Source organism: Felis catus, chromosome D2 (genome assembly GCF_018350175.1).
Source record: "Felis catus isolate Fca126 chromosome D2, F.catus_Fca126_mat1.0, whole genome shotgun sequence".
Taxonomy (NCBI): Eukaryota; Metazoa; Chordata; class Mammalia; order Carnivora; family Felidae; genus Felis; species Felis catus.
In genome coordinates this window covers 73,214,368-73,242,180 of record NC_058378.1, presented here as the reverse complement: position 1 = coordinate 73,242,180, position 27,813 = coordinate 73,214,368, and the positions used below count along the sequence as shown (strand labels likewise).

Here is a 27,813-nt window from a genome sequence, read left to right as displayed (position 1 = left end):
GTCTTTACAACCGTGGTCTGCTGGCTCTGTCTGCCCAGGTCCTGGGTTTTGTCCTCATCTGTAGTGCTATGTGGCGTAAGCATGACAGCATGACACTGGGGACAAGTGGCAAGACTGTCAGAGCCTGAAGATGGAGGGTTTTGATGTGACAGGTGCAGACTCCCAACATAAAGAGGGGGGAGCCTCTTGTTGCGTGTCTTGGGGATAGTGACAGATGAACCAGGATCTGAACACAAATACAGACGAGGGACCGGGGTCACAGAAACTACTCAGTCACCATTCACCAGCAGCCCCTCCTACCAGCCACATGTTCTGAACTCCAAAATATTGTAAACCTCCGATTTTGTATTTTTTTTCTTTTGAAATTGGATCCAAAATGAAAACTACAAAAAAAAAAAAAAATAGCATGGACAAACACACCACTATAACCACCATGCGGAATTAGCAAAGACGAACTTTTTGTCATGTTCGCTTGATGTCCTATGGTAACGAAAGATAAATGACATTACTGATAAGGAAGGATTCTAATTTGTTCACGTTTTGATATTTTGTACCACATGTACAGTGGGTCGCAGTGTTTGGTGAATAAAAATGTACGTAAGGGATGCCTGGGTGGCTCAGTCGGTTAAGCTCAGGTCTGACTTAGGCTCAGGTCGTGATCTCACGGTTTGTGGGTTCGAGCCCCACGTCAGGCTGTGTGCTGACAGCTCAGATCCTGGAGCCTCCTTCAGATTCTGTGCCTCTCTCTGTCTGCCCCTCCCCCGATGGTGCTCTGTTTCTCCCTCTCTCAAAAATAAATTAAAAAAATTTAAATTAAAAAAAATGTATGTAAATGGTAATTTCTGTATCTAAATGGTATCTTACTAACCCTTGTTTTTGTCCTCAAGAGGACATTTGGGGGGATCTATCCACGTGGACATATATGGACCCTTCATTACTTTTTGTTGCTAACGTTGTATTTTGGACATTCTGATGGTTGTAAATGTCATGTTGTTAATTTCATTTATATTCCACTCCTTTCCGGCGAAGGTAACTCTCAAACATTTATTATTCAGACCCCTCTTTGTGCATTGTCTGCTCACGTCCCTTTGTCCACTTTTCTATCGGACTGTGCTTTCCATTATGTATGCTGGATATTAATTCCCTGTTGTGTCCACTTCAAATACTTTCCCTGAGGCTACACTTGTCTTTAATCTTGGTCATGGTGTCTCTGTGACTCTTAAAGAATAACTCGGGCCTGCCTGCTTTTCCTGCTTCATTTATTGGCTGTTTATCATGCGTCAGGTACTGCACGAAGTCCTTTGCATCTTTTATCTTTTTTTTAACGTTTTAAAAAATTATTTATTTGAGGGAGACAAAGAGAATGCGAGCAGGGGAGGGGCAGAGAGAGAGAGTGAGAAAGAGAGAGAGAGAGAAAGAGAAAGAAAGAGAGAGTCCTAAGCAGGCTCCCCATGGTGAGTGCACAGAACCCAACACGGGGATCTCATAAAACTGTGAGATCATGACCTGAGCCGAAGTTGGACACTTAACTGACTGAGCCACCTAGGTGCCCTGCATGTTTTTTTTCTTGTCAGAGCCACCCTGTGCGGGAGGATTACTGTCATTCCCGGGAAGGCGTTGAGGTTGGAGATGTGACGTAACCAGCCCAGGTAGTTCAGGCAGAAAGGATGCTGAGATTCAAAGCCAGCTCCGCCCTCCTGGAGAACAAAATCTCACAGGGTGAGAAGAGGTAAAAGATTAGCAAATGTCCTAACAAACTCTTAGAAGGAAACATACGTAGTTCTCAACCCTGGCAGGGAACTTTAACAACACTGGTGCCGGGCTCCAACCCAGAAATTCTGACTGGGCCAGGGGGTGGTTGGGACATGGAATTTTCTTTCAAAGCTACCCAATTTAGAGGCACCTGAGTGGCTCAGTCGGTTGGGCGTCAGGTTCTTGATTTCAGCTCAGGTCATGCATGGTTCATGGGATCGAGACCCCCACGTCGGGCTTGTGCTGACAGAACGGAGCCTGCTTGAGATTCTCTCTCCTTCCCTCTTTGCCTCTCCCCCGCGCATGCACATGTTCTCTCTCTGTCTCTCTCCCCCTCAAAATAAATTAACTTAAAAAAATAAATAAAGCTACCCAGTTGATTCTGATGTGTGGCCAGGGCTGAGAACCTCTGTTCCATCATTTGTAGCTTTACTGAGATCTGGGGAGTCTCATAGGTCTCAGATATGGACCGATTTCACTGCACCAGGCCCAGATTTTAAATGCTCTATTGGGTTTCAAGAAAATAATATAGAAAATACAAAGAGAACAAGGCTAATAAAAGAAAAACCCCAGGGTGTTGAGCTCAAGCACTTCTGCTCTGCTACAAATCCCAGGCATCCCCGTGAAGGGGCGCGGGAGCTCCTAGGCTCTTGTTCTCGGAATCTCGAGATGAATCACCTGAAATGCTCTGTCACGACGCCCTTCCCAGAATTGCTAAATGAAGCTGTTTCTGGATTCTAAGAATTGAACAGGAAATACCCCAACTCTGGCCCAGCTGGTGCACCCCATAGCACCGCATCCTATGCCTCAAAAGTAACATCCACTATGTGTCACCGGCCTTCCACTCACTGGGGTCCCAGGAACAAGTGGGCAGGCTGGCGGGGGGGGGGGGTGTGTGGGAGGCCATGTGTGGGCAGAAGGCCAGGCTGGAAGGGCCGCACTCCACAAAGACCCCCAGTGCTGTGCCTGGGGTGGCATTGAGTCCCCCAAGATCTAGGCACAGGCTCTGCCTACTCAATGGGCAGCCCCTTGGATTACGGCACCTGCAGAACCTTCCGTGTAGGAGCTGCATCCCGGCTGGCTGGGTGCCAGCCCTGTGAGGAGACGCCCAGGCCCTTCAACTGACTTACCCTTTCCTCCCAGGGAGAAGGATAACGGGGGAAATATTTGCATTTCACAGAATATTCCAATTTTCTTCATTTTAAAGTGCCTTTAAAGTAAAAATGATACGGGGTCGCCTGGGTGGCTCAGTCAGTTAAGCGTCTGCCTTCGGCTCAGGTCAAGATCCTGTGGTCCATGAGTTCAAGCCCCACATCAGGCTCTGGGCTGACAGCTCAGAGCCTGGAGCCTGCTTCAGATTCTGTGTCTTCCTCTCTCTGCCCCTCCCCGACTTGCGCGCACACACTCTCTCTCTCAAAAATAAATAAACATTAAAAAAATTAAAAGTAAAAATGATATGAAAAAGATGCCTAGAATTGGCAAACACCTTGGACAGTTTACAGAGAAAGAAACGCAAAGGGCCATTCAACAGGAACAAGATGTTCACCCTGGGTCATAATAAAACAAACACCAATTGCAATTTAAGGAAAAGCACTTCAACCTACTGAATTCAGAAAAGGTTGGACGATTCACCATGTTGGTAAGGGTGCGAAGCGCCCTCCCGTTAGAAAGAACCGAATGAAATGACCAATATTTGACCTTCTTGGCCCAGAAGGGTGGCAATTTCATATGGTTCAGCCGACCTTGGTGTTGACCGGACTGTGAGCTGGTACATTTGCTAACATTGGGCAATTTAGCAATCCTGACCAAAAGAAATCCATCCTAAATATTTGCTGGACAGATTTTTGTAATGTAATACAACCACAGAGGATAGTGATTGCATGAATATCCATCCTGGGAAATTTTTGGAAAACACTCCTATGTCCATTAGCAGAGACAATCACACCACATGCACCCCTCAGTGGAATCTAGGAAGCTGTAAGAATGAAGAGGTTCTTTCTGCATCATTAGAGAATAATATCTAATTTATTGATAACGCAAAAAGCAAAGTTAGAATGGTGTCTATTGTATCCAACCAGTTGTTTGAAACCCAAAGGGTGGGGGTGGGGCTGGGGCTGCCTATGTGAGGGGAGGCACACGTGGGTACATGTAGAATATTTCTGGAAAAAGACTGTGCTTGTCTCTGGGAAGGGGAACCAGAGACTTGGAGGGTGAGGGTGGACAGAGACATAGCTTGTGTAAGAATACTCTTCTAGATCTTTTGCATTTTGTACCATGTGCACGTATTAATTTATTTTAAGCCCCTTTCCCACCAGGCTTTAATCTAGATAATAATTGCCCTGAGTTACTCCTGCTATAGGCCGCTTCTGCCTGGGGTCTGCTTCCTACCCTGGGATGTTAAAAGCTGGGTGGGCACCATATGGGAACAATGATGACCTTATCAAATGGGACAGAAATTCATTGTCGAAGCAAAGGAAATACATTAGAACAGGCCACACAAAGTGCCCTGAAAGACAGAGATGGTGGCAGAGGGGGGCCAGGGGGGACTTTTCAGGCGTTCCCTCCCGTCCCACAAATCATTTCTGAAATACGACCCCGGAATACGGCGGGTGTCAAATGAACACCTCAACACCAAACCGAGAGCGTTAAAGAATTTATTTCTGCAAAGATATAAGAGAGTACCACGTTTTCAACAAGCGTAAAGAGACTGTAAAACGTCTTCTGACACTGTGTCGTTGCTACAAAAATTATACCTGCGGAGGAAAACATTTTCAGCATGAGGGTCATTTGCTGGTGGAAACGTGACCCCAGATGAGTAAACAGCAGCTAGCCAGCCCCCTGAAATTCAGATCCCTTGACTGGAAGGGTCTGCTCTGCCAAGGTGAGTTCAGGGGATTCTTTCTAAGCAAAACCACTCAGAGAACATCCTCCACCCCTGTGGCTTCTTGAGCTAAGAGTGAATCAGCTGTATCAGACCCAGGATTTTTTTTTTTTTCTTTTTTTGTTGAAACCAAGAGAGTCTCTGATGGGCCTGGCAATGCACTCCCAGGGGCACCCTAGCCTGCCCAGAGAGGACTTTCCCTGTAGAGTCAAGATCATGGAGGTTCTTCATATGCGGCTTCTGGGAATATAAAATGTGGCAGCCTCTCCAGAAAAAGGGTCTGGCAGTTTCTCTAAAAGTTAAACCTAAAGTTATCACATGACCTAGCAATTCCGCTCCTATATACCCAAGAGAAATGAAAGCGTGTGTCCACATGAAAACTTGTATACAAGCAGCATTATTCATAATAGCCCCAAGGTGGAAATAACCCAAATGTCCATCAACTGATTAATGGATAAACAAAATGTGGTGATATAATATTATTTAGAAATAAAAAGGAATGAAGTACAGACACATGTGACAACATAGATGGGTCTTGAAAACATGATGCTGAGTGAAAGAAGCCAGTCACAAAGGACTACGTATTATATGATTCTATTTCTACGAAATGTCCAGAGCAGGAAAATCAATAGAGATAGAAAGGAGACTGGTGGCTGCCTAGGGCTAGGCAAAGGGACAGGGAGATTAACGGGTGATGGCTAATGGGTATGGGGTTTCCTTTTGGGGTAATGAAATATTCTAAAATTGATCACATGATGATTGTACAACTCTGTGAATATCTCAAAAAAGTCATGGGGCGCCTGGGTGGCTCAGTCGGTTAAGTGTCCGACTTCAGCTCAGGTCACGATCTCACGGTCCATGAGTTCGAGCCCCGCGTTGGACTCTGGGCTGATGATGGCCCAGAGCCTGGAGCCTGCTTCCGATTCTGTGTCTCCCTCTCTCTCTGACCCTCCCCTGTTCATGCTGTCTCTGTCTCAAAAGTAAACGTTAAAAAAATAAAAAAAAAAAAAAAAGTCATTAAAGGGGTGCCTGGGTGGCTCCATCGGTTAAGCGTCCGACTTTGGCTCAGGTCATGATCTCACAGTTCGTGAGTTCAAGCCCCGCGTCTGGCTCTGTGCTGACAGCTCAGAGCCTGGAGCCTGCCTCACATTCTGTGTCTCCCTCTCTCTCTGCCCCTTCCCTGCTCATGCTCTCTCTCTGTCTCAAAAATAAATAAACATTAAAAAAATTTTTTTTAAGTCATTAAATTATATACTTCTCAAGGGTGAATTGTACGGTATGGGAATGGTATCTCAATAAAGATATTAAAAAAAATGATCGTGAAGGCTTGTCACTCCTGAGGGGTGAAGCCTGATCAGGCTGGGGCAGCCACGCAGCCATGAGATGCAGGGCACTCCCTGGGTCCTCTGGCCCTTGAGGTGTCTCTGGCTAACGTAGGATGGTTGACCACACCAGCCTTCCCTCAGGGCTCACCTTCAGAATGTAGCTCTTCGACAAGGGATCCCTTGTGTGAGGTGGTGACTTCGGTACTTGCAATATACAGTGTGTGGGCTGTAGCGTAGCTGACAACAGTAACTCCACCCACCCCCCACCTCACTACGGTGAAATCCAGACAGTTCCACCATGCATTCTAACGCCTGGCCTGACAGATCCTCAGTGCCACGTCTGGCTGTGTGAGCCGGACGGGACCCGCTGTCAGAAGACCTGGGTCTAAGTCTGTGCTGTGCTTGATGGTCTTGCTCTGCTCTGGAGCATAGAAAATACTGGCACAGCCACAGTGACATCTGGTCCTTCCAACAACACGTGGAGGAACCTAGAATACTAAGGTTTACGGCTAGCACAGTTAAGTGGTGCAGCTGAGTAAGGTCTTGGTGTGTGTTTTTGGAAACATTTTGTGGTCCAGTATTCTTCCCTCCAGCTTCCCTATATGGTCTCAAACGAGTTCTGTGAATCTCTGTATCTACTCTCCTCATCTCAAAATGAGAGCAGTTGAGAGGTGGTATCTAAGCTTCCTTCAGACTCTAACATCCTACTATTTTATGATGCTCTTCTCTGAAGATGGCTTTCTTTCATTCTGTATTTAAATGTTTTTTAGGGGCACCTGGGTGGCTCAGTTGGTAGAGCATCCGACTTTGGCTCGAGTCATGATCTCACGGTTTGTGAGTTTGAGCCCTGTGTCGGGCTCTGTGCTGACAGCTCAGAGCCTGGAGCCTGTTCAGATTCTCTGTCTCTGTCTTGCTCTGTCTCTCTCTCGGTCTCTCTCTCTCTCTCTCTCTCTCTCTCTTAAAAATAAACATAAAAAATTTTTAAAAATATTTTTAAGTTTATTTATTTTGAGAGTGAGCATGAGTGGCGGAGGGACAGAGAGAGCAGGAGAGAGAGAATCTAAATTAGGCTCTGTGTGGACTGTCCGTGTGGAGCCCAACGCATGGATCGATTGTGAGATCATGACCCGAGCTGAAATCAAGAGTACATCGCTTAACCGACTGAGCTACTCAGGCGCCCCTTTCGATATTTTAAACACAGTTAGGTCCTCTCCCAGCACCCCCTACCAAATAAGATTCTGTTCCCTTGAATATGGAGAGATTGCTACTGTGATCTAGATCCTAACCCACTCCCTATCCCTTCCATGCCACAGTCTCCAAGCAAACCAATTCACGTTGTGAACAGCACCCCAACTGGAATTCACTTAGTGATTTCTTACAAGTTCTGCCCAGGCGTTTTTCTCATTGTTTGAGATAAAACAGTTTCATATTGGCCTGTTTCTCAAATCTATGCCTTATACCTAACTGATGCCTTGCTCCTGCCAAGTTGAATTTGGCCTGAGGAAAATGATATTTGAGTTTTCAAAGTGAATCAGATGGATAGATGGGGGAGTTGAGATGAATAGTTGGGTAGATAATGGATGGATGGCTGGATGGCTTGTCAGAAGGATAAAGAAACAGATGACTGGATACGTGGCCGTTGGATACATGGATGGGTGAATGGTTAAGCAGATGGACAGAAAGGGATGAACAGATAGGTAGATGGTTATTTAGATGGGTAGGTGGGTCACTGGATGGACGGATGGATAGATTGACAAGTAAATATAGATAATACAATGTATGTGGAATAAGAGATACGCACTCAGTCCCATTTTCACCGCTTTGCACCGTGATTTGTGAAGCCCCCAGCTTGGGCCGGATCAGATTGATCACATGGTTGTTCCAGAGGAACTTAACCTTCTGGATTTTTCCAACATTGACGTCCACGTCAATGTCACGCATATGACTTGCATGTGGTTGGAGGGATCCTCTGAAAGCACAGACATAAAATGTTGTATCAGCTGGATATACGAATACATAGGATGATGGCAATCTGTCATTTCTCCAAACGATGGCTGCTATTGTTGGTTTTCTGCAAATACCTTGAATGCCTTTGTGTACATCCAGCGGCTGCTAAAACACAACTGTATTTGTGACAAACACATCTTCAAAAAATACAGGACCAGAGATTTGTACTGTCTTAATTTGTCCTTAGGGGAAATCAAGCATTTGGGGAAGCACATTTACCCTATGATTACACTACAGGACTAACTAATCCAATGTCATATGTTTAAAGATGTACGTGGTTCCACAGAGGTCTTCTGTTAGGATTTCATATGGAGCAGAGAAAGTTGTTGAAGAACTTTCACTTAACATGAAAAGTGTTATGTAAAAGTTAGTACAAAAACCAGAACGTGATTTTGTAGCACAGTTATGCATTCATACAACACCTAGTTGCCAAGCACCTCCTATGCCCAGCAGAAGCTAGGTGCTGAGGTTACCATAGCAACAAGAAGCTTGATATGTATGTATGTGTGGGGGGTGGAGAGGGTATGTGTTGGGAGGAGTCGCCACATAAACGGGCCTTTGAAGAATTTGATATCCATTAAACCTAAGTCAGAAAGCAATGACTGCCATTGCAAAAGCAGTTAGCACATATCTCCTTTTAAAGAGTCAATTCCCTCTCTCTGGGCCTCACTTTTCTCATCTGCAAAATGGGATGTTTGGATTAGATGCTAATATTTTCCTCCAGCAACGACACTCTAGGATTCACTGGTTCTGTATAACAGATGGCCAGATTTACAAAGTTTATACCCAATATCTTAGGAACAGTCTTTTATGAAAAGTAGGACCACTTCACTTTACTGTCGAACTTACTTGAAAATTTCATATTGTTTTGAGTTCCCGTTACTTCCATACAAAGCAATCCTGAAGTACCCGCTTGTTTTCCGTTTTCCAGCCAGTGTGACTGACACCCTATGTCTCCAACCTGTCCAAAGACATACAATCCATGAATTCATCTTGTTAGGAAAAAAATCACCCCATGGAAGCCTTCTTGCTCCAAGCTCTGAATCTCCCCCAGGATGCGAGGTAAGGGGGGGAAGGTGACAGTGGTTTCTTTCATTGAAGTTGGAGTCCCAGAAACTCAGATCCTAGGTGGAGGTGAGCGATGCAGGGGGAAGAAAATATTATTGTTCAGCACAATCTCCTGCCAATACAGCAAGGCACACGCCCTGATGGATGAGAGACAGCCTCTTACTGCACGTGTGTGCCCGAAGTTCACATCATTGCACAGAAAGGCCATCCGGACAGGGAGATGTTTGCACCATTGAGATAAATCACCGGCTCCTCTCCTCTCGTTATTCACTATTTTCACATGCAATGAACTATTTTAATTTTTTGAAAATTTAACAAAAATCCCCAAATCTTCATCAGGACCCCATCTACCTGCCCTCCATCTCAAGTTTGTCCTTGAGATAACCATGTTGATGTCTATACTTAATCAAGTCCAGGGGTTCTCAATCAGGGGTGATTTTGCACCTCTGGGGACGTTTGGCAATGTCCGGACACACTATGAGTTGTCACACCAGGAGAGGGGGCTGCTGATGGCATCTAGCGGCCAAGGATCTGCTAAATATCTTGTAATGCATTACAGCCCCCACCCCCACACCAACAAATGATCCAGCCCAAAATGTCAGTACTGCTGAGGTAGAGAAACCCTAATCTGGAGCTCTCCCTGAGCATTCATACATACATGGGTAAGTTTATAAAAGAATATCTAGGCTTTTTTCCCCTTCCACAAATAGGATGCACAGTTATTCTCTATTGTCTCCACCCGTCTTCACCCTAGACAGATTTACCACCCTCTTCTGTCCTGCTCTATGTTCTGGAAGGCCACCCCCTCCAGGGATCTCTGCTACTGGCTTTCTATTGAGTTCAGCCAATAAGACACTTGTTCAGGAGATCAGGAAGCAGGAGGAAAGGGTGGAACCATCTCTCATGCTCCCCTGCGGCCTCCCACTGTATACCAGATGTCCGGTGGTAACTCCCTGTCTCTGTGATAGCCCGATTCCAGGACCCCACAGCCACCAGATTCTGGGCGCCTCAGCACCCCTTGTTTGTTCCTTTAACCCTGCCCACACCTCTCAGAGTGGATCCTTCAAACAAGTCTCTTCATCTGAACCACTTCAATGAGTTCTCTCTCCTCTTGGGACCCTGACTGATTCATGTTGTATTGCATTTGTTGTATTGATACGTGTCGTTTGCCACTCGCATTTTTCACTTACTATGCTTTAGAGGATTTCTTTCTTCGGTACATAGAGCTCTCTCCTTGCTTTTATTTATTTATTTATTTTAAATGTTTATTTTTAATTCATTTTGAGAGAGAGAGAGAGAGAGAGCATGGGCAGGGGAAGAGCAGAAAGAAAGAAGAATCTCAAGCAGGCTCCATGCGGTCAGCGCAGAGAACCCAACTTGGGGTTCCATCTCATGAACCATGAGACCATGACCTGAGTGGATATCAAGAGTTGGACGCTCAACCGACTGATCTACTCAGGCACCCCTCTTTTCGCTTTTCATGGTTAAATATAGTACTTGGTTGTTTACCAGTTGGTGGGCATCTAGGTTTCTCATCACTAAACTTTTAGCATTAAATACAATGCCGCAGTGAACATCTCTGAGCACACCTTCTTATGCAAGCGTTTTCCTAAGGTACGCCTGAGAAGGAGAATGAATGGGTTGCAGGAATATGCACATGAGACTTTATAGATACTGCCAAGCTGTTATCTTTCCTAAGTTTTGTGAGGATTACATGAGATGCTACCTGTGGAAAGTGTTTTGTAAAGTGCTGTATAATTATTTTTTAATTTATAACTCCCTTGGAAAGCAACTGCTATTCAGCCACCCTGTGTTATTACTTATAACAAATGAATCTTGATGATTTCACCATCTTGTACTTTTTTTGGTGAGAAGCTGGGCAAAATAACAACACAAACACAGCATGTGTGTGTGTGTGTGTGTATGTGTGTGTGTGTGTGTGTGCATATGCATGCATGATTGTGTAGGGTACTCCTATGACAGATCATCACTGGCATGACCTCTTGACTTACAGTGATTTTGCCCCACACGATCATCTTCTGTTAATTGATTCATGCTTTTTGCCACCAGGGTGGGTGAGCACATGACCAGCCTGTGCCAATCATTGTACTTCATTCCATTGATCAGAATTATTGGCTATGGGGGTAAACATGAGGAGAGACAGTGCCATTCTACTGTCCTTCTGTTACAGCTAAGCTGGCTGGAGTTGAGTTTCTGGGCGTTGCTAGCAGAGGTCCTGACTAATTAGGCTGCTCCACCTTTCCAAATTATTTGCAAGAGTTTTAAAAGAGTAAGATGGAAACTTACGCGTAAAGTTACCACTGTCTCCTGTGTTCAGGAAAAAGGTCTGTCCCACAGCTCTGGTTTTCCCCTGAAATTGGTCAGCATAGTGCCCCATTTGGGGGCATCCTTCAGGTGGACAAGGGAAACAGTTACCCTAGTGAAAAGACATAATTTGTTTGTTCATGCTGGGCTTTGACTCACTCACTCATTCTAGCAAGCAAGTAATGCATCTTCCAATCCATCCTTGTATTTATCTACACGCACACATCCATCCCCCATCCATCCTCTCACCTACCCATCCAAGCATCCATCTACCCATTCATTTCCCCTCCATCCTCTCATCTATCCACCCATTCACCTACCCACCCGCCCATCCTTCCACTCCTCCACCAACACGCATGCATCCATCTACTCATACATCCATGCATTCATCCTCCGAGCCACGCACAGAACTGTGTGAAGCCCTGCTGTGCACCCAAAGAAGTACCCAGAAAACCCGGAGTAGAGTTGGGAAGACAAGTCATATCCATGAAGCAATAATGTTAAAATATGGACGGGAACTGCAAGACATCTTCCAGGAGGAGTAAATGGGACAAATAAGTTATTCAAAAGAGCAGAGGAAGAGAAGATCTGTGACCGTCTTCATTCGAATGCGCGTTACGTTAACCGATCCCTGTTTGACGTTCCCCACATGGTAGCTCATCAGTTGGGCCTGGAGGAGGTGGTGTGCTCTGTTCAGATCAGACTAACGTTTTCTGCTACAGTGTCACCGGTCCTTGTTCTTTGCCCTCGCCACATCCATCGTCCATGGTGTGCAGAGCTATCCCTCACTTTGGAAAGCATTAAGACAAGTGCTGGAGGGGGTGGATACTATTACCCATGCCCTAACAAAGAACCAGCACAGCCAGAGCTGCATAGTAGGTCCTCACACAGTCCTTCTGACGTTAGTTCAACCCAAGACGGTTAATTTTTCAAAATTCACTTTGACAGGAACGCATGTGAGTGTAAATATATTTTTACATTTACTTTGGAGAAAAAAAGCATTTTGAAACTTCAAACTTTTGCAACCGCAGAATACTAACTGATTCAGGGAAGCAGCGCACGCCTTCACGCCGGCTTGCTGCTGAAGAATTAATATCACCTCACAGAGCACTTGGGGACACGGTACTTCTATAATGGGGAAATCTGGCAGATTTTTTTTTTTAAACCTTAAACAAGTAATCAAACTGTCAGTCCTCAAATAATGAGACGAAGTGCCACTAAATAAACGCCAGTGCCTCCGGTTGTGACACACTGAGGAGTCGAGAGCACTCAGTGAATCACGAAGACATAACCAGAGGAGTCGAGATTGTGGGATATTCTGCCGAACACTCAGCCTGGAATCTTCATGACGGTCCATGTCTTGAAAGACCAGTGAAAGATGTAGAGCTTTTCTGGATTCAAGGAGACTCAAAAATAAATAAATAAATGCAACGGAAGAAAAAGAAGGGAAGAAAGGAAGGGAAGGGGAGGGGCAGGGAGGAGAAGAAAGTGAGGGAGGCAGGGAAGGGGGGAGAATGAAAGAAAGAAAAAGACAGCTCTGGAGGACATGATTTGGATATTTGGAATTCGAATATGGGCCATAGTTTAGAAAATATTAGTGTATCAATTTAACAATTTCTTGCATGTTGTTCTGTAGGAGAATGATCTTGTTCTCAGGAGATGGATGTTGAAGTATTTCTGAGCAGAGTCCTAATGTCTTGAGTTTGCTCTTACATAATTTAGAAAAAAAAAAACTATACGTATACATACATAGAAAGAGTTAACAATCGATGCATGTAGGTGATGGGTGTACGGGTATTCATGTACTCTTCTTTTGACTTCTGTGTAGATTGGGAATTTTCCAGAATAAAAAGCTGGGATCTACAGGTCCCCTCCTGCCCACCCTGTCCCCGGGAGAGGAAGATTCTGTGAGGTTCAGCATTCCAGAACCTCCTCCCATTAGTCATGAGGTTACAGTTCCGCTCTGTTCCAAGTCACAGGGACAAAACCTGTCCTCCCCCCAGCCCCGGGGGTGACCTACCTCCTGAAAGTCATTGTAGGAGGCACATGGGTAGCCCAGGAAGCCGTCGGGGCTGGTGATGCTGCTTGAGTAATACTTATAGCTCCTTAGGTGATTGCACGCCACAAAGTCTCGGGTTCCTGAGGAAGCAAAGGCCATGGGAGCCCACAGGAGACATTTCACTTTGGAAGCCTGAACTGTTCCGACTGAGCAGAAACCCCTCCTTCCACATTTCACAGATGGGTGTCAGGGCGCCCTGGCTTTGTGAAGTTTTTATCACTGACTTTGCCATACTTAGGGGCAAGTAGGAAATCCGGGGACTTGTTTAGGAGTGGTGGTTGGCCAGAGTGGCTTTCCTCTCCTCACCCCGTGTCCATTTGCCAAGAAGGTCCTACTCAAGGGCCAGCAAGTGTTGGGGAGTGACAGGTGCTAATGAGCACATTTGTTAAATCTTCTGGGGGCCCGGGCAGGGAACATGAAGAAATGATGAGGGCTGGGGGTCATGCAGGGGGCAGTGAGAAATGTATATGCAGAGACAGAGACAGAGACAGAGACAGAGACAGAGAGAATAGCAACGGTCTTTAAAGGGATCCTACACAGCCCGGCCAGTTGTATGGTAAAGGCCAAGACTACTTGTTCCGATTTTTCATGAGAAGCCAGCATCCTGACTTTTACATGGAAACCTTTCTATGCTTAAATGATAGCAGTATATTCCCAGTTTTAAAATCGTCACTGTGGGGGCGCCTGGGTGGCTCAGTGGTCCGACTTCAGCTCAGGTCATGATCTCATAGTCGGGGAGTTCGAGCCCTGCGTCGGGCCCTGTGCTGACAGCTCAGGGCCTGGAGCCTGCTTCGGATTCTGCGTCTCCCTCTCTCTCTGCCCCTTCCCTGCTCGCACTCTGTCTCTCTCAAAAATAGACAAACATTAAAAAAAAAATTTTAAATAGTCACTGTGAGGACCAATCACATACGGCTGTGGGTTGCATTCTGCCCGCTGGCCAGGCCGCAATGTTTGAACTCTGGACACCCTGGGCAGGCCTCTCGTGTGAAGCAAGCTTATTTGTGCCTTTGGTCCCAGGTTGAGAAATTTTTCTTTCTTACAATTCCAGGCACAAGGTAAAAGCAGTGGACAGTAAGATTATTGGGGCGTCTGGCCACTCTTCTACCTATTTTATTTTATTTTATTTTATTTATTAGAGAGAGAACAAGCAGTAGAGGGAGAAAGAGAGAGAGAGAGAGAGAGGGAGAGAATATTTTAAGCAGGCCCAACGCGGGGCTCACTCTCATGACCCTAAGATCATGACCTGAGCTGAAATCAAGAGTCAGATGCTTAACCGACGGGGCCACCCAGGCGCCCCTCACTGCATTTTATTTATCATCTTTTTCTTTCTACCAAAGTCTTCCTGTTTGGAAAATCGTTTTTTTCACTTCTCCAGCTCTCGGTACAAAACTTTTGACAAACAGAGACACCAGACATAGCTGGGGGTCACTTTTTTGGGGGGGGGGTCTGGTGGGGCTTCCCCCACCGCTCCTGGAGAAAGGCACATCTCCCCTTTGTGTCTGGGAAGCAGTGACGGGGTTAGCCCCCCAATAGCTCTGGGCTCTCCACGCCCAGAAACTTTCTGCAGAAGTTGGTTCAGTGTGGCCCACACCAACGCTCATCACCAGACAACAGCACCTGTTTCAGACTTCATTGCTTCTTTCACCCCAAACTGTTGCCCTGGGATCCCATCAGAGGGGAACCAGCAGACTTAACTGTTCCTCCGCCCTGCGCCTGGGGGGCTCAGGGTTCCATACAATAGATACACGCTCCAGTGTTCCTGGCCTTATTCACTCGAAATTGCCTCTTTCATTAAGCCTGGGCTCCTATTATGTGTGGCCTGCTGGTCACTTCTGGGAGAGAGCAGTCCTTAGTCACTTCTGGGAGGGGGCAGCCCTTACTGTGACTCTCCGGGAGGCTGTCCCTAGAGTTGGCCGGTGCAGAGCCGAGGGGGAGTTAAAGCACCGTTTACTGGCAGTGGATGCTGGCTGTGGCTTCAGCAATCAGGTCGAGGATTATAAAAACGCCACCGAAGGTCACTGAGCTCAGCAGAACAGACAGCGCTGGGTGCTTGCTTTCGGCTACATCCTGGTGGGTCTGGGATGCCCCTGACACAGTCCCTGGTGTCCTGGCCCCGGAACTCCCAGCTCAGACAAACAGATACTAAAATGAAATGACCACAGACTCAGAGCCTCCACTCTCAGGAGGCCGGTAAAGCCTGGTCTCAGGGGTGGGTGACAGGAATAGCCAAAGGCCAGAACAAGGGAAGCTAACACAGATGATGCCTTAGGCCACCTAATGTTAAGGGTCCTGAGCCTGTCCTCTCAGATGAATGGAAACCCACGCAAGGCTCTTCCCCCAGGCCCTGGGCCTCACGCTACAAGCACCTGCTCCCCGAACCCTCAGAGCACGCCCCTGCTTTGTCTTCCTGCTAGCTCTTTTCTGGGCCTAGAACCTGACCACAGCACATGGCAAGGAAGCCTAAGCCCTTCAGACCTTTGCGTACACCCAGCTTCTTCAAGGAACAGGCACGGAGGCCAGAGCCCGACCTGGGTATTAGGCAGCATGCGGGTCCCTCCAAGTCTCAGCATCCTGACAAGGGGGAGATGGTCCAGGACGGGGCAGGAGGTCCGGGCTTTGCAGCCAGAAATTGGGCTTAAATCCAGGGTGGTCTTGGGCAAGCTTTATAACTTTACTGACTCAGTTTCCTTGTCTGTAAAATGGGGCTAATCAGAGTAAAGACCTCATAACATGGTTGTGCAAATGCCCGGCCCGACCACGCACCGTTTCTCCCCACCAGGAACAGCTGCTGCCTTGCTTTCCTCACTCACGTACCTTCCCATAGTCCGTTTATGTCAACGATGGTTGAAAGGGCATTTTTTTGACATCCAGGCATTTGCTTTCCTCCATTTGGATAGAAATCCAGATGGCCCACCTTTTGGCTCATTCCAAAACCTGAAATGTTGGAAGCAGAGGTGACCAGGGAGGTAAGTGGCCCCAACGTTAGGCTGTGGACACAGACAGTGTTCAATTCCTTCCAACTGCAGCCAGAACCTTCTTGGAAAATTCTCTCCCGGGTGTAGCCATCCTGTCTGTGGCTCTGCAGAAAGTGCTCAGAGATGGGCATTTAGTAAGACAAGAAGGGAGGAGAGCACATGGGAAGAGAGATGAGAGGGAAGCTAGGCTCTGGGTGAGCGTGCTCACGTGTGTGTGTGTGTGTGTGTGTGTGTGTGCGTGTGTCTGTCTGTCTGTCTTGGGGAGACCCTGAACAATACTGACATGCCCTGGCACCACTATGTACCGGCAGATACATATCAAGACTGGTGCATTTTAATTACTATATTCATTTAAAACTTTTGACTTCTATGTTATACTGTTCTATTGAGACCGCATGACATTATATTGCCATCTTGAGAGCCCAGCCCAATGGCTAGGAGTTTTGGTTTTTGAAGCACGCAGACCTGCGATCACAGCCTGATTGTGCTTCTAGACTCGGTAAGGTTGGGCAATTACCTGACCGTGTCGAACCTCAGTTTCCACAGCAACGAAATTGTAAATAGTAATACTCACTTTTTAGGGTTGTTATGATTAATGAGCTAATGTGTATAAAATGTTCAATGCAGTATATGCAATATAGTTATATAAGCAATATAGTTATCCTTGAAAACATACTTCTGTTGGCACGTTTCATAAGTGGTTACATACGAAAGTAATGAAAAAAGAACAAGGACTTGTGAAGGATTAGATAAAAGGATATCTTTAATCTCTAACAAAACACACTGCAACCAAAGCTTTGACAAAAGAAGTGAAAAAAAAAAAAACAACCTTTTCATGTTGCAGGTACAGGTCAAACGTCAATAGGAAATACATCTGTCACGCTGGATAGTGGCAGATCGGAAAGGATACAAGGTTTGAAGGCTAAGTGATAGCCTTCTAGGCTGCAGAAGTATCTTTTGTTTGACCTGGGGTGGCAAGCTGAATCCACTGGCAATGTACTGGCTGTTTACTCGTGGCTGGCACCCATTTCGACAGCTCGTGCCCGAGACATTCCTGCAATTAACCATTTTGAATGCCACCCCTGCGGTATGTGTATGCGGGGGCTCCTGGACTTACTCTCATCAGGGATGGCTGGTCACCAAGAGGTTCAATGAGGAACTCACCGAGGAAAGGGATCATGGGAGCAGAGTCCGTGTGAATCACATCCACAAACATGGCATCCGATGCGTCCAGCCGAACCTCCTCAGGCGTGCCCTGGAAGCATGGCTCTGCTGGATCCAGTCCTGAAATGGGGGAGGTGGGCAGTGAGGCCACACTCTAGGACAAACCAAGATCTAAATCCTGTACCCACAAAATCCACGGGGATTCCTGGGCAGAGTCCCAGACCTCAGTAGCCATGATGTGGGCAATTGGGTCTGTAGCTCTTGGTCTGCTTAGGAGAGAGAAGTTGAGACAGAAAGGCTAACAGTGGGGTCACTGACCGTCAAAGAACATCCAGAAGTCTCTGGTGCCCGGCTCCAAGCAGGATCTAGGTGGCCCCCTTGTTCCCTCATCGCCTTTACCCTTTTCACCCTCACTTGTTACTGTTTGGTCCCTGCTCTCCAAGACTGCAAGCTCCTGGCCTTGCCCAACTCCACCCAGGCCCGGGTCCCCCAGCCCCACACTGTCTAGTCCTCTGTGGCTGCCTACGCTAGCCCCAGCCTACTGCTCACCCTCCCCTGCCCCATTCTCCCCTGAAAAATCTGTTCTCTCCAAGACGGGGCTCAAATACCACCTCCACTCTGAAAACTTGGCCCCTCGTTTCTCAGCACACACCATCCACATTGTGCAGGATTATTTTGTGTTCTTTAATTCTGCTCTGAATTTTACTTGCCTACTGAATCGTCTGCCTCTCGGACTAGACTGCGGGTTTCCTGAAGTAGGCTGTGCCCAGTTCATCTTTGAAGAGAGGCAGGGTGGAAGCTGCTGGGCACCCAGGACTCAGTGACCCATATTTAGCCCTGGTTCTGCTCAAGGGCAAATACCTGTCCTCTCTGAACTTCAGTTTCCTCATCTGGAAAGCAGGAATCACAACAACCTCTCTTACAGGGTTATTGTGAAAACCCCTTGAAATGATGTAAGAGAAAGGACTTTGCAAACTGAAAAAATCTACAGAAACACAAACTATACAATCCCATTATTTCTTATCCGATGCCAGCAGCGTCCTGAGCTAAGGAGCCATTCGTTAAATGTTGAATGCAACTGTTTGCCAAAGTCACACACTGATTTGCTCGCACAAAATAAATAGCCGGCTGTGTCTGTCTTGTGTGCATTACTTTTGCTAAATGATTCATTCATTCATTCATTCAGTATTTACCGAGCACCTCCAACATGGCAAGTTTCAGATAGCCCCTTTCATTTTTTGCCCGTGCATGGCACAGCATACATACTTGTGGAACTGCTGAGTCAACGTTTAAAAAATCACTTATTATTATTATATTACTCTAGCAATAATAACCTTGAAGTCATGGGTTCAATATGCTAATTCTTTTTTCTTTTTAAAAAATATAAGTGTATTTTTATTTACAATCAGGTGTTTTCTAATACACGTGAAAACATGGTCAGTTATTTTTTGATTCAAGTCGGGGCTCCACTGACAGTCCGTTCGGGTTCGGCCAGTCGGGGCGCGCGGGGCCGTGCGTGAACGCGCTCTGGTCTCGCCCCCGCCGCCCTCACCCCGTCGGGGCCGCGCGCTCCGCACCTGTGATCCTGCCCACGCGGCCGCCGAGCCTCCTGCCCGCTTCGGCCGCCGCGTGCGCGCCCAGGCTGTGGCCGATCAGGTGCACGTCCTCGGGGCCGTAGCCCAGCTCGGTCTGCGGACGGATGCCGAGTCTCGTCCCGCCGGCGGGTGGGGATGCGCGCCGGCGCCCGGCACCGGGACGGGGGGTGGGGTGGGGGTGGGGGTGGGGTGGGGGTGGGGGGGCAGGACCCGGGCTGGAAACTCCGGAGGAGCCACCCCCGCGCGACTCGGCCCCGGCGGTGCAACAGTGCTGACCAGCGGCCACCGCGTTAACTGCAGGCGGGGGGGAGGGCTGCTCCCACCCACACCCCACCGCTGGGCGCCCTCCCCTGGTCCCCTGCAGGAGATCGGCCTGTCTGGGAGAGCGTAGGTGGTGGGCCTGGCTCTGGGATTCTCCGGAATACACTTTCCAAAAGGCTGTAAGAGGCCTTCCCTCCTGGGGTGATTTTGAAGACACATCTAAGCTGAGAGTCGTGCGCTGGGAATTCCCAGAACAGCTTTATTTCTGAAGGGGAAACGGAGGCTCAGAGAGGTTAGTTTGCCTCGGGCCCCCTAAGTAGGAGTCTTCAGGACAATCCAGGAGAGAGGAAAGCTGTAGCTTCACCTTAGAAAACACCCTTTTTGGGCTTCCAGGCCTGCCCCCGGCCCAGGGGTCCTTAGGCTGCCTCTTAGGTCAAGGCAGTGCTAGCCTGTCCCCTCTCTGCCCGCCACCCACGGGATGTGGCCCAGGCAGGGTTTTACCGACAGCCGTTGTATTAAGAAAGCTATCTCTGCTCCCACAACCCGAATGTTGTGCACCGCTTGGGTATATTGTGTCTTTGCCCCACGTCTCCAGTCCACGCAGATGCAGTTCACCTTCTCCACTTGAAACATTTTCTGGGGAAGACAAGTTAAGAAGGAGAAACCAGTTTATTAACAGCCACCAGTTGTACACGCCAGAGATAGGAATTCACACCCGTCAAGTACCTACTTGTGCCAGAGCCTTAATATTCCTGACACTTGTCTTTTCACCACATCGCTATCAAATGGGTATACTTATCCCCACTTTAACAGATGTGGAAACTGAGGCCTGGAATGGATTAAATGACTTATAAGGTCTCATAGATACTTAGTGACACAGCCAGATCAAAAAGATCACTTACTAGATCAGGGATTAGTGAACTATTACCCCAGGGCCAAATTCACTTGCTTTTATAAATAAAGTTTTATTGGAACACAGCCACATACTTTGTTTACTTATTGTTTATCTCTGCTTCTGAGCTAAAAGAGGTGAGTTAAAACCATATGATCCAAATTGAACACAAATGCAAAAGTAATTGCTCCCTAGTTCTCCACAGGAAGTTTGTGGACCCCTACACCAGAAGAGTTGAAGCCATGGGTGTGATGCTTTTATATTCCCGACAACGCTTTGATGGGAGATCTAAGGTACTGAAGGACAAGTTTAATAAGAAAATTTAGACTGAGGTAGGATACAGCTCTCTCGGATATATGCATCTTTTATATCATGTGCTATGACCACAGTCTATTTGCCCAAGCACTGGTCCCTTGAGGGGGAAAAATAAATGTCAGAAAGGGCCACTCCATATACTTTGTTCATTTTGGGGTGCCCTGGACTGGAACTTGGTTTGAGGTGGGGAGGAGTTGGCTGGAGACTGGGGCATCATGGTGGATTGCTGTCGTAGACTCTAAGTCTAATGTTCTCTTTTGTCTTAGCAAAAGAGCGGACACAGGATTAAAAAGAGAGATGGCTGATGTCCGGGAAAAAGACAAGAGCCACGAATAAGGGTCTTTGCCTCGTATTTATTCAGATCAGAAGGCTTACAAACGTGATGGGCCTGCACAACGAGACAAAGAAACTGTGAACGTTAATTTGAGGATGTGAGGGGGAAAAGGGGATTTTGAAGATATACAGTGTTTGGGGTTTGGGTCAATATAAAACAAATTGCAGGCGCCGGGCAGATGGGTAGATGGTTATTAACAGCAGACAGGAGGCACCCTGCCTGTTTAATCTTTGCCAGCCTAGGGGATGAGACAGACAGGGGGAATAACCTCAGGGTTAACAAGACACCTTTTCTTTTGTTAACCATCTCTGCTCTGTGCTGCTTTGCCTGAAGCGCAGTCATCCAAAGTCCAGTTCACCAATTTACCTGCCTTGGCTCTATTCTCCTCTGAAAGTGGCTTTCTGTTGTAGTACTAAACTTGGGGTGCTTTCACCCTGAATATCTAATCTTGTCATTCCTATGTATCGGGCACCTTTGCGCCGATTCTATTTCAGGCCTTTGCCTCTCTCTATATATTTTGGGGGTTTCAGCACCCCCTCCCTATATGGGGGTGCCTTTGCACCTCCCTATTCTTGGCACCTTTGTGCCTCACTATTCTTGGCACCTTTGTGCCTCACTATTCTTGGCACCTTTGTGCCTCCCTTTTCTTGGAGTGCCAATCTGGTTACCCAAAGTCGGGTGTGAGCATTTTATGACTTTGTGTTTCTTTGTGCCTTGTTAACCCATTGGTGTAGACCCTGGGGATTCCTAAGCTGATCCCTCACAGATTGCGTCTACCTGACTCTTCCATCTCCAGGTCTACACAATTTCCTTCTGGGACTCCAGGGGCATGTGTGAACCACCCCAATTCCAAGAGAAGAAGAGAGCCCTTGGACAGAAGCTGGTGAAGTTGGTCTCAGTGTAGACTAAGCCCCAGAGAACCATGGCCCTGGGCACCTTCTGCGGGCTAAATCTCTAGATACACAGGATTTTGGTGTTTTAAGGACAGGAGATCTGGTTTTGCTTTTCCAAGTCTGGATTCAACTTTGGGCAAGTATTGAACTTCTTTGTGCCTTAATTTGCTCATCTACAAAATGGGAATAACTATATCTTCCTCACAGTGTTGCTGGGAGGATTAAATGGGACAAGCACTGTGAAATGATTATACCTGCACAGTGTCAGGCTCCTAGTAAATGCTCGGGAAATGGATGTTATGAATAATAATTCATTATTAATATTCATGATAACTTTAGAGCTGCGCTGTCTAGTATTATAGCCACTAGCCACATGTGGCTATTTAAAATCCATTAAAATCCCCCCCAAATTTATTGAAATCCAATGACTTTAACATTCAGCTCTGTGGTCCTACTAGCCACATTTCAAATGCTCCATAAGCACAGGTAGCTAGTGACTCTTGATTTGGATATTTCCATCAGCACAGAATGTTCTATTGAATCGCAAAGCTCTAGAAGGTAAAGTTAAATGGTTTTATGTCACACAGGGATTTTCTATAAACCCATCAAAGACAAATGTCAGGTAATTTGCCGTAGTCTCCACCTCTGGTACTTTCTGATTAGACTGTGGCTCTTTTCAGCCTCAAGAGGAGCTGGTTGTCTAGAAGTTGTTGAGTTGGGAGAACTTGACAATGGATGTCCTGAGAACCCAGATTTTTCTTGGTGTTTTTAGAAAGGACAGTTCTCTCCCTGAGTATTTCCTTTCCCAGTCTCAGGGATGTTGGAGCTGCAGTGTTTGAACCTAGCTGCTGGGTGCTCATCTCCTTATGGAGTGGCCAGGTCAGGAGGGTGGGCCCCTACCTTGCACATGTCCAGCAGCCAGCTCTCTTCCCCCTTGTCTATGAAGCCATGGATGATGAAGCGTGTCTTGCGTTCCAGTTGGAAGTTTGAAGCCTCGACAGTCTCTAGATCAGTGGCAGTGATCAGCTGGTGTAATTACAAAAGAGGAGTTTGAATGTTGGCCTTTCCAACCCACGGAGCTGTTAGAGTCAGTTCCAATAAGACTGAGGTCATGGGTTCCACTCCCATGAGGTTGGGTCAGGCTAGAACAGGCCTTCCTGACCTGGGGTTGGAGGACAGAATTCAGAAAGTCCAAGTTCATGGACTTTCTGTTTTCATTAACCCCTAATTGACATCTAGCATTTCTGTTCATTATGAAGTCAGGCAACAAACTGTAGTAGTATTGACGTACTCTGTCACCAGCAGAAGTCACAGATATTTTCATGTCACATTTACAAGCATTACAGGTACCTTAAAATAATTTATCCTCATTGCTATTTTTTTTTTTTACTTTTTATTTATTATTTATTCACCTTTGAGAGCCAGAGTGCAAGCAGGGGAGGAGCGGAGAGAGAGGGGGACACAGAATCTGAAGCGGGCTCCAGGCTGTGAGCTGTCAGCCCAGAGCCTGATGTGGGGCTCGAACCCACAAACTGTGAGATCGTGACCAGAGCCAAAGTCAGACACTTGATTGAGCCACCCAGGCGCCCCTAGACTCATTACTATTTTAAATTACAGTAGTTATTAGATGAGCTGCTAGATCTTGTTATTTAGCGAGATAATAAAGCAGCACATATTTATCGAGCATGTTCTGGTAACTGTTTTTCAATAGAGTTGGTGTCTTTTGTAATCCAATGCATTTCACTTTATGCATTTAAAAACATCATCCTGAGAAGGGGCCCTTAGGCTTCCCCAGATACAGAAGAGATCCCTGGCCTGGAAAAGATGAAAAACTCGTGGGCCAGAAATACCAGGCTTAAAGGGGGAGATTCAGCTCAAATGGAGCCATCGGGGGCATCTCAAGGTCCTGAGACTTAAGAACAGATTTCCAAATGCCCTCAAGCCCCTTTCTACCGGACCCCATAGGCAAGATGCCTGAAGAAGGATCCCGAAATAAAGACAGCACAATAGCCACGTGCAAGCAGACTCCCAGCTGGGAGCGCTGAGTCCCCTAGGCTCCCACAGTGGGTGACCTCAGAGACCTATAGATAGACACCTGGCTCTTTAAACTCTGCCAGGGACTGGGGCTGTCAGCTGCTTGGATTGTCAGCAGGTTCTTCCTGATCACTGGTAATCACCCGAAGGAAGACTGTCCTGCTTCCACCTGGCAGGCCTCCTGGGAACTAACGGGTGCTCTGAGGGTCCCCACCTTTTGTCCTTTGTGGTTAAGTATCCCTTCTTCCCCATCGGTCTTCCAGATCCTCAGGAAGGATTTATACTTCCCTACTTGTACCCCATTGAGGGGCCTCTCTCCCTCGACTGCCTGGTGCAGGAGAAAGACAGACTCTCCCATGGGTACAGCAGGCCTGGGCTTCTCTACACATGCCACTCATTCCCTCCCAGGGACAGGCTGCTGGTGCCGCGAAGCCCCTCAAGCCCTATGCACAAATGTTTGTGAATGTGTTAGTTTCCGGACTGGGTGTTCGTAGATGTCATTAGATATGCATAGGGGGTTATGATCCTGAGAGCTGAGATGGCTCTAGGTCAAACATTGGTGCGGAAACATCATCTGGAAAGTTCCAAAGCGGTGCATTTTTCCTTAGACCACCATGTGAAGGCTCCACTGTGGGCACCCAAATCCACCCACCGGGCAGTGTTTCCACGCCCACTCTTACTTGGAAGTTGTTCGGATTTTCATTGGTGTACAGAAGAAAGCGGGTGTCAATGTCCTTGGGAGCCCAGGGAAATAACTTTAAAGGCCTCTGAAGGATCCCCGTCCATGGTTTTCCATCAGAAAAGCAGCCAAGATGTCCATAACAGATCTCTTTTCCTGGGGCAGGAAGAGCAGTCGCAATGTCATCTCAGCTACACAAGAGGACTCTTCAGGGAGAACCCAGGCCTGGTTATGGCCAGTGTTGGTCTTTATCTTTGCCAGTCATTGTTGCCCAAACTTTTGTGGTGATAAGAATCACCGGGGAACTGGGAGTGACAACGTGTGTCACATATACACAATCCCAGGCCCCTCCCTCAGAGATTCTGATTTAGAGGGTCTGGGGTGGGCTGCTGGAAACAACATGTTTAATGCCATTTAACCTTTATCATGAGGCCAGTTGGGGAATCACTGAGAATTCCCGGGAACCTTCTGCCTTAAAACTACTCCTTCCAGGAAACTCCCACATGGCCTTTGACATGTATGCATCAAGCATCAGCTATTTCTCAAGTGTGAAGCTGTTAATGCTTCTTAATTCACCTGGACGTCTCCATTACATCCAGCACCAGCCCGTGCATACGGTAGACATTTGTGGGTACTTGTCCAATTCACATGACTTCATGCTATCCTTTTATACACACCTTTGCCCCAAATCATTCTCTGCCATTTCAGATTTTCCCTATTGTTCCTTGGAAAGGTAGCTTTTTGCATCATCGTGTACACAGTAGGGGCTTAATACATGCAACTGATGACCCAAATAACCACATCAAAATCTGAGGGTCCATTCTCCAGCCTACAACACAAACACTTCCCCAAGAAATTGTCACTGAGGGTGACCTAATGAAACCCAGAGGACTGCAGTGGGTCTCCCTCTTGGGTGCCAGAGACCACACTAGCACTTTACCAGTATTATCCCATTTAAGACTCAAGACAGCTCCGTGAGTTAAGGAATTTGTATTATTACATCCGTTTTACAGATGAGGAAACCAGAGCACAGAGAGACAGAGTAAGCTGCCCAAGGTCACAGCCGGCGGTGGAGCCAGGGTTTGAACCTGCGAAGTTTAATTGGGAATTAAAGCTAGGTGCTGAGGAGACAGAGACAGATCAGGTTCAAACCCTGCCCTGAGAGAGAGGAAATCTAACGGAGAAGGAGTAATTAATGATGGAGTGGAGTTCACTCTGGGAAGCCGAAACAGCCCTGGAGGAGGCTGGAAACAGCCCTGGCAGGAGACTAACGCTGGCCTGGCCGCAGGTGGTAAATGCACGAGCTTAGGGGCCAGGTTAGGACACTGGGGCTGTTAGGGGCAGGGTGGGGAAGTGCTGGGGGGCACTGAGCTGGTGAGTGGCTTGGGGGCTACGCTTCATGAAGGTGTTTGGCGGGGACTAGTGTAGGCGGCTCTGAGGAGGGAGAGCCCGAGGGAGGGGTGGAAATTAAGGCAAGGGTGGGAAGATGGGAGTAGGAGGTCGTGTCTGAGCCTGGTTTGGGACAAGTGAGTTTGAGGCATGGTGGGAGGCCCTGGAGCTCAGGAGGGTGGGGAACCTGAGGCTGGGCAAAGGGGAAGCTCCGAGGCCAAGAACAAAGGGGGGTGCCTGGGAGTGACTTTTGGGGGATGCCCGGGTCTGGGGCAAGAGGAGGCAGCAGATCAGCAAAGGAGATCAGAGGAGCAGCCCCACCGACCCCAGACTCTGTTGTCGGGAGCCCGGTCTCACTCCAAGGCTAGGATGGAAGGGAAGTCCCAGAGTGGGGGGCTGGGGGCAAGGGGGAGGAGTCTGGATGCAGAAGAAAACCTCAGCAGAAATGCCAGGAGACGGCTCTTGCGAGAAGCATGCTCCAGCAGGGCTCGAGGGGCCACGCCAGGCAGTGAGGGGTTCTGCCTGATGGGAGGAGGTGAGGCAGAGAGGGAGGCCCTGGAGTGCACCTGTGAAGCACACCTGTGAGGAGGTGGGGGTGAGGGGCAGTAAGCAGGCTGGAGGTCCCCGGGGCTCTGGTGGCCAGGGAGGTTGTTTCTGTTTTAGGAGGCGTGGATCCTAGAATCCGTATCTGAATCTGGACAGAGGCCACAGGAGAGGGGCTGATCGGAGCTGGGGCGACAGAGACCCGGTAAGGAGAGAACGTGGGGGCCCCGGGCAAGAAGACGGGCTCATCGGGGTAGGCCTGGCAGCACAGAAGCTCTCAGGGGGACACATCCATGTAGCTTTAGTCTGCAGACATGCACTTGTCCACTCGAGGAACCGAGGGTGTGAGAGGCCAGCCGATACTGTCTCAGCCTCTACCTGCTCCCTCTGCCGCACACCTCTCAGCCACTGGAGCCTTTGCAGGGAACAGGACCAAGCGGCCTGACTGCCCGGGGTCATCTGTGTCAGGCACATGGCCACAGAGTCAACACTCCCCGAATGATGGCCACGTTGCTTGTCTTACAATAATGATAATGCTATTATTTACAGCGATGGTAACAATGATGGCAATGTCTCCAGCAGCCTCACCCCAGAGGCCAACCCAGTCGCTTTCTCCCCAAAGGGATGGTGACAGCATCCTCACCTCTGACTGTGGCCAGCAGGAGAAGTCCGATGGTCCAAGAAGGCAGCATCTAGGTAGACAAAAACATAGACAAGCAGAGACACCCCTGCGCCCAGGGATGAGGCTGGCAGTCCCAGAGCCCCGACAGGGGAGGAAGCCTGGGACACAGCCGGGGCCCATGACTCTCACCCTGAGGCTGACGCCTCCCCGCACCCAGGGTGTTGGGCAGCAATGCTCTAAGTCCGCCTCTCAGGGTGTTCCCACCGCAGCGACTGTCCCCCCTTCTGGGCCATGTCTCTCTGGCAGCCCCAGCCCCCCGAGCCCCCTGCCCACGCAGGGGCCGTGACTTACTATGCGGCAACCAGAGCTTCCTCTTACAGCCCAACAGGTCGGCCGGTGGCTTTTATACCCAGGTTGTATCCTTTGGACTCCTTAGAGGAGAGAATGGGGGAGGCGAGATAGTGCTCTGCACATGCGTGCTTGGAACTCAGGTTATCGTAAACACATACCACCGCCCTGCCCAGAGCGCAGGCCTGTTTATAAAGTGGGATTCAAGGAGGGGGGCACCTGGGTGGCTCAGTTAAGTGTCCGACTTCAGCTCCAGTCACGATCTCATGATCTGTGAGTTGGAGCCCACATCAGGCTCTCTGCTGTCAGCCTGGAGCCCACGTCAGATCCTCTGTCCTCCCCGCCCTCTCTG

The 27,813-nt window shown here is 48.0% G+C and overlaps 1 protein-coding gene across 1 annotated transcript; it reads right to left on the bottom strand.

Annotated features, from left to right (window-relative positions):
* Positions 1-4,390: 4,390 nt before the first annotated feature.
* Positions 4,391-27,566, bottom strand: LOC101083714 (pancreatic lipase-related protein 2). Its single transcript, XM_003994441.4, has 13 exons — positions 27,465-27,566; positions 27,135-27,183; positions 24,561-24,715; positions 22,747-22,872; positions 19,914-20,048; positions 19,134-19,245; positions 17,557-17,676; positions 16,232-16,351; positions 13,379-13,497; positions 11,341-11,470; positions 8,815-8,926; positions 7,760-7,927; positions 4,391-4,505 (listed from the first exon to the last, which is right to left on the bottom strand). The coding sequence occupies exons 2-13, from the start codon at positions 27,181-27,183 to the stop codon at positions 4,442-4,444; spliced, it is 1,410 nt and encodes a 469-aa protein (XP_003994490.2). The 5' UTR covers positions 27,465-27,566; the 3' UTR covers positions 4,391-4,441.
* Between the last annotated feature and the right edge of the window lie 247 nt (positions 27,567-27,813).

Bases quoted from the DNA above. Each gene is read 5' to 3' on its own strand.
- LOC101083714 (XM_003994441.4), bottom strand. From the start codon at position 27,183: ATGCTGCCTTCTTGGACCATCGGACTTCTCCTGCTGGCCACAGTCAGA. The intron at 22,873-24,560 runs GTAAGAGTGGGC...TAATTACACCAG, and splicing joins AAAATCCGAACAACTTCCAA to CTGATCACTGCCACTGATCT. The intron at 17,677-19,133 runs GTGCGGAGCGCG...CCCCCATTTCAG, and splicing joins CCGCGTGGGCAGGATCACAG to GACTGGATCCAGCAGAGCCA.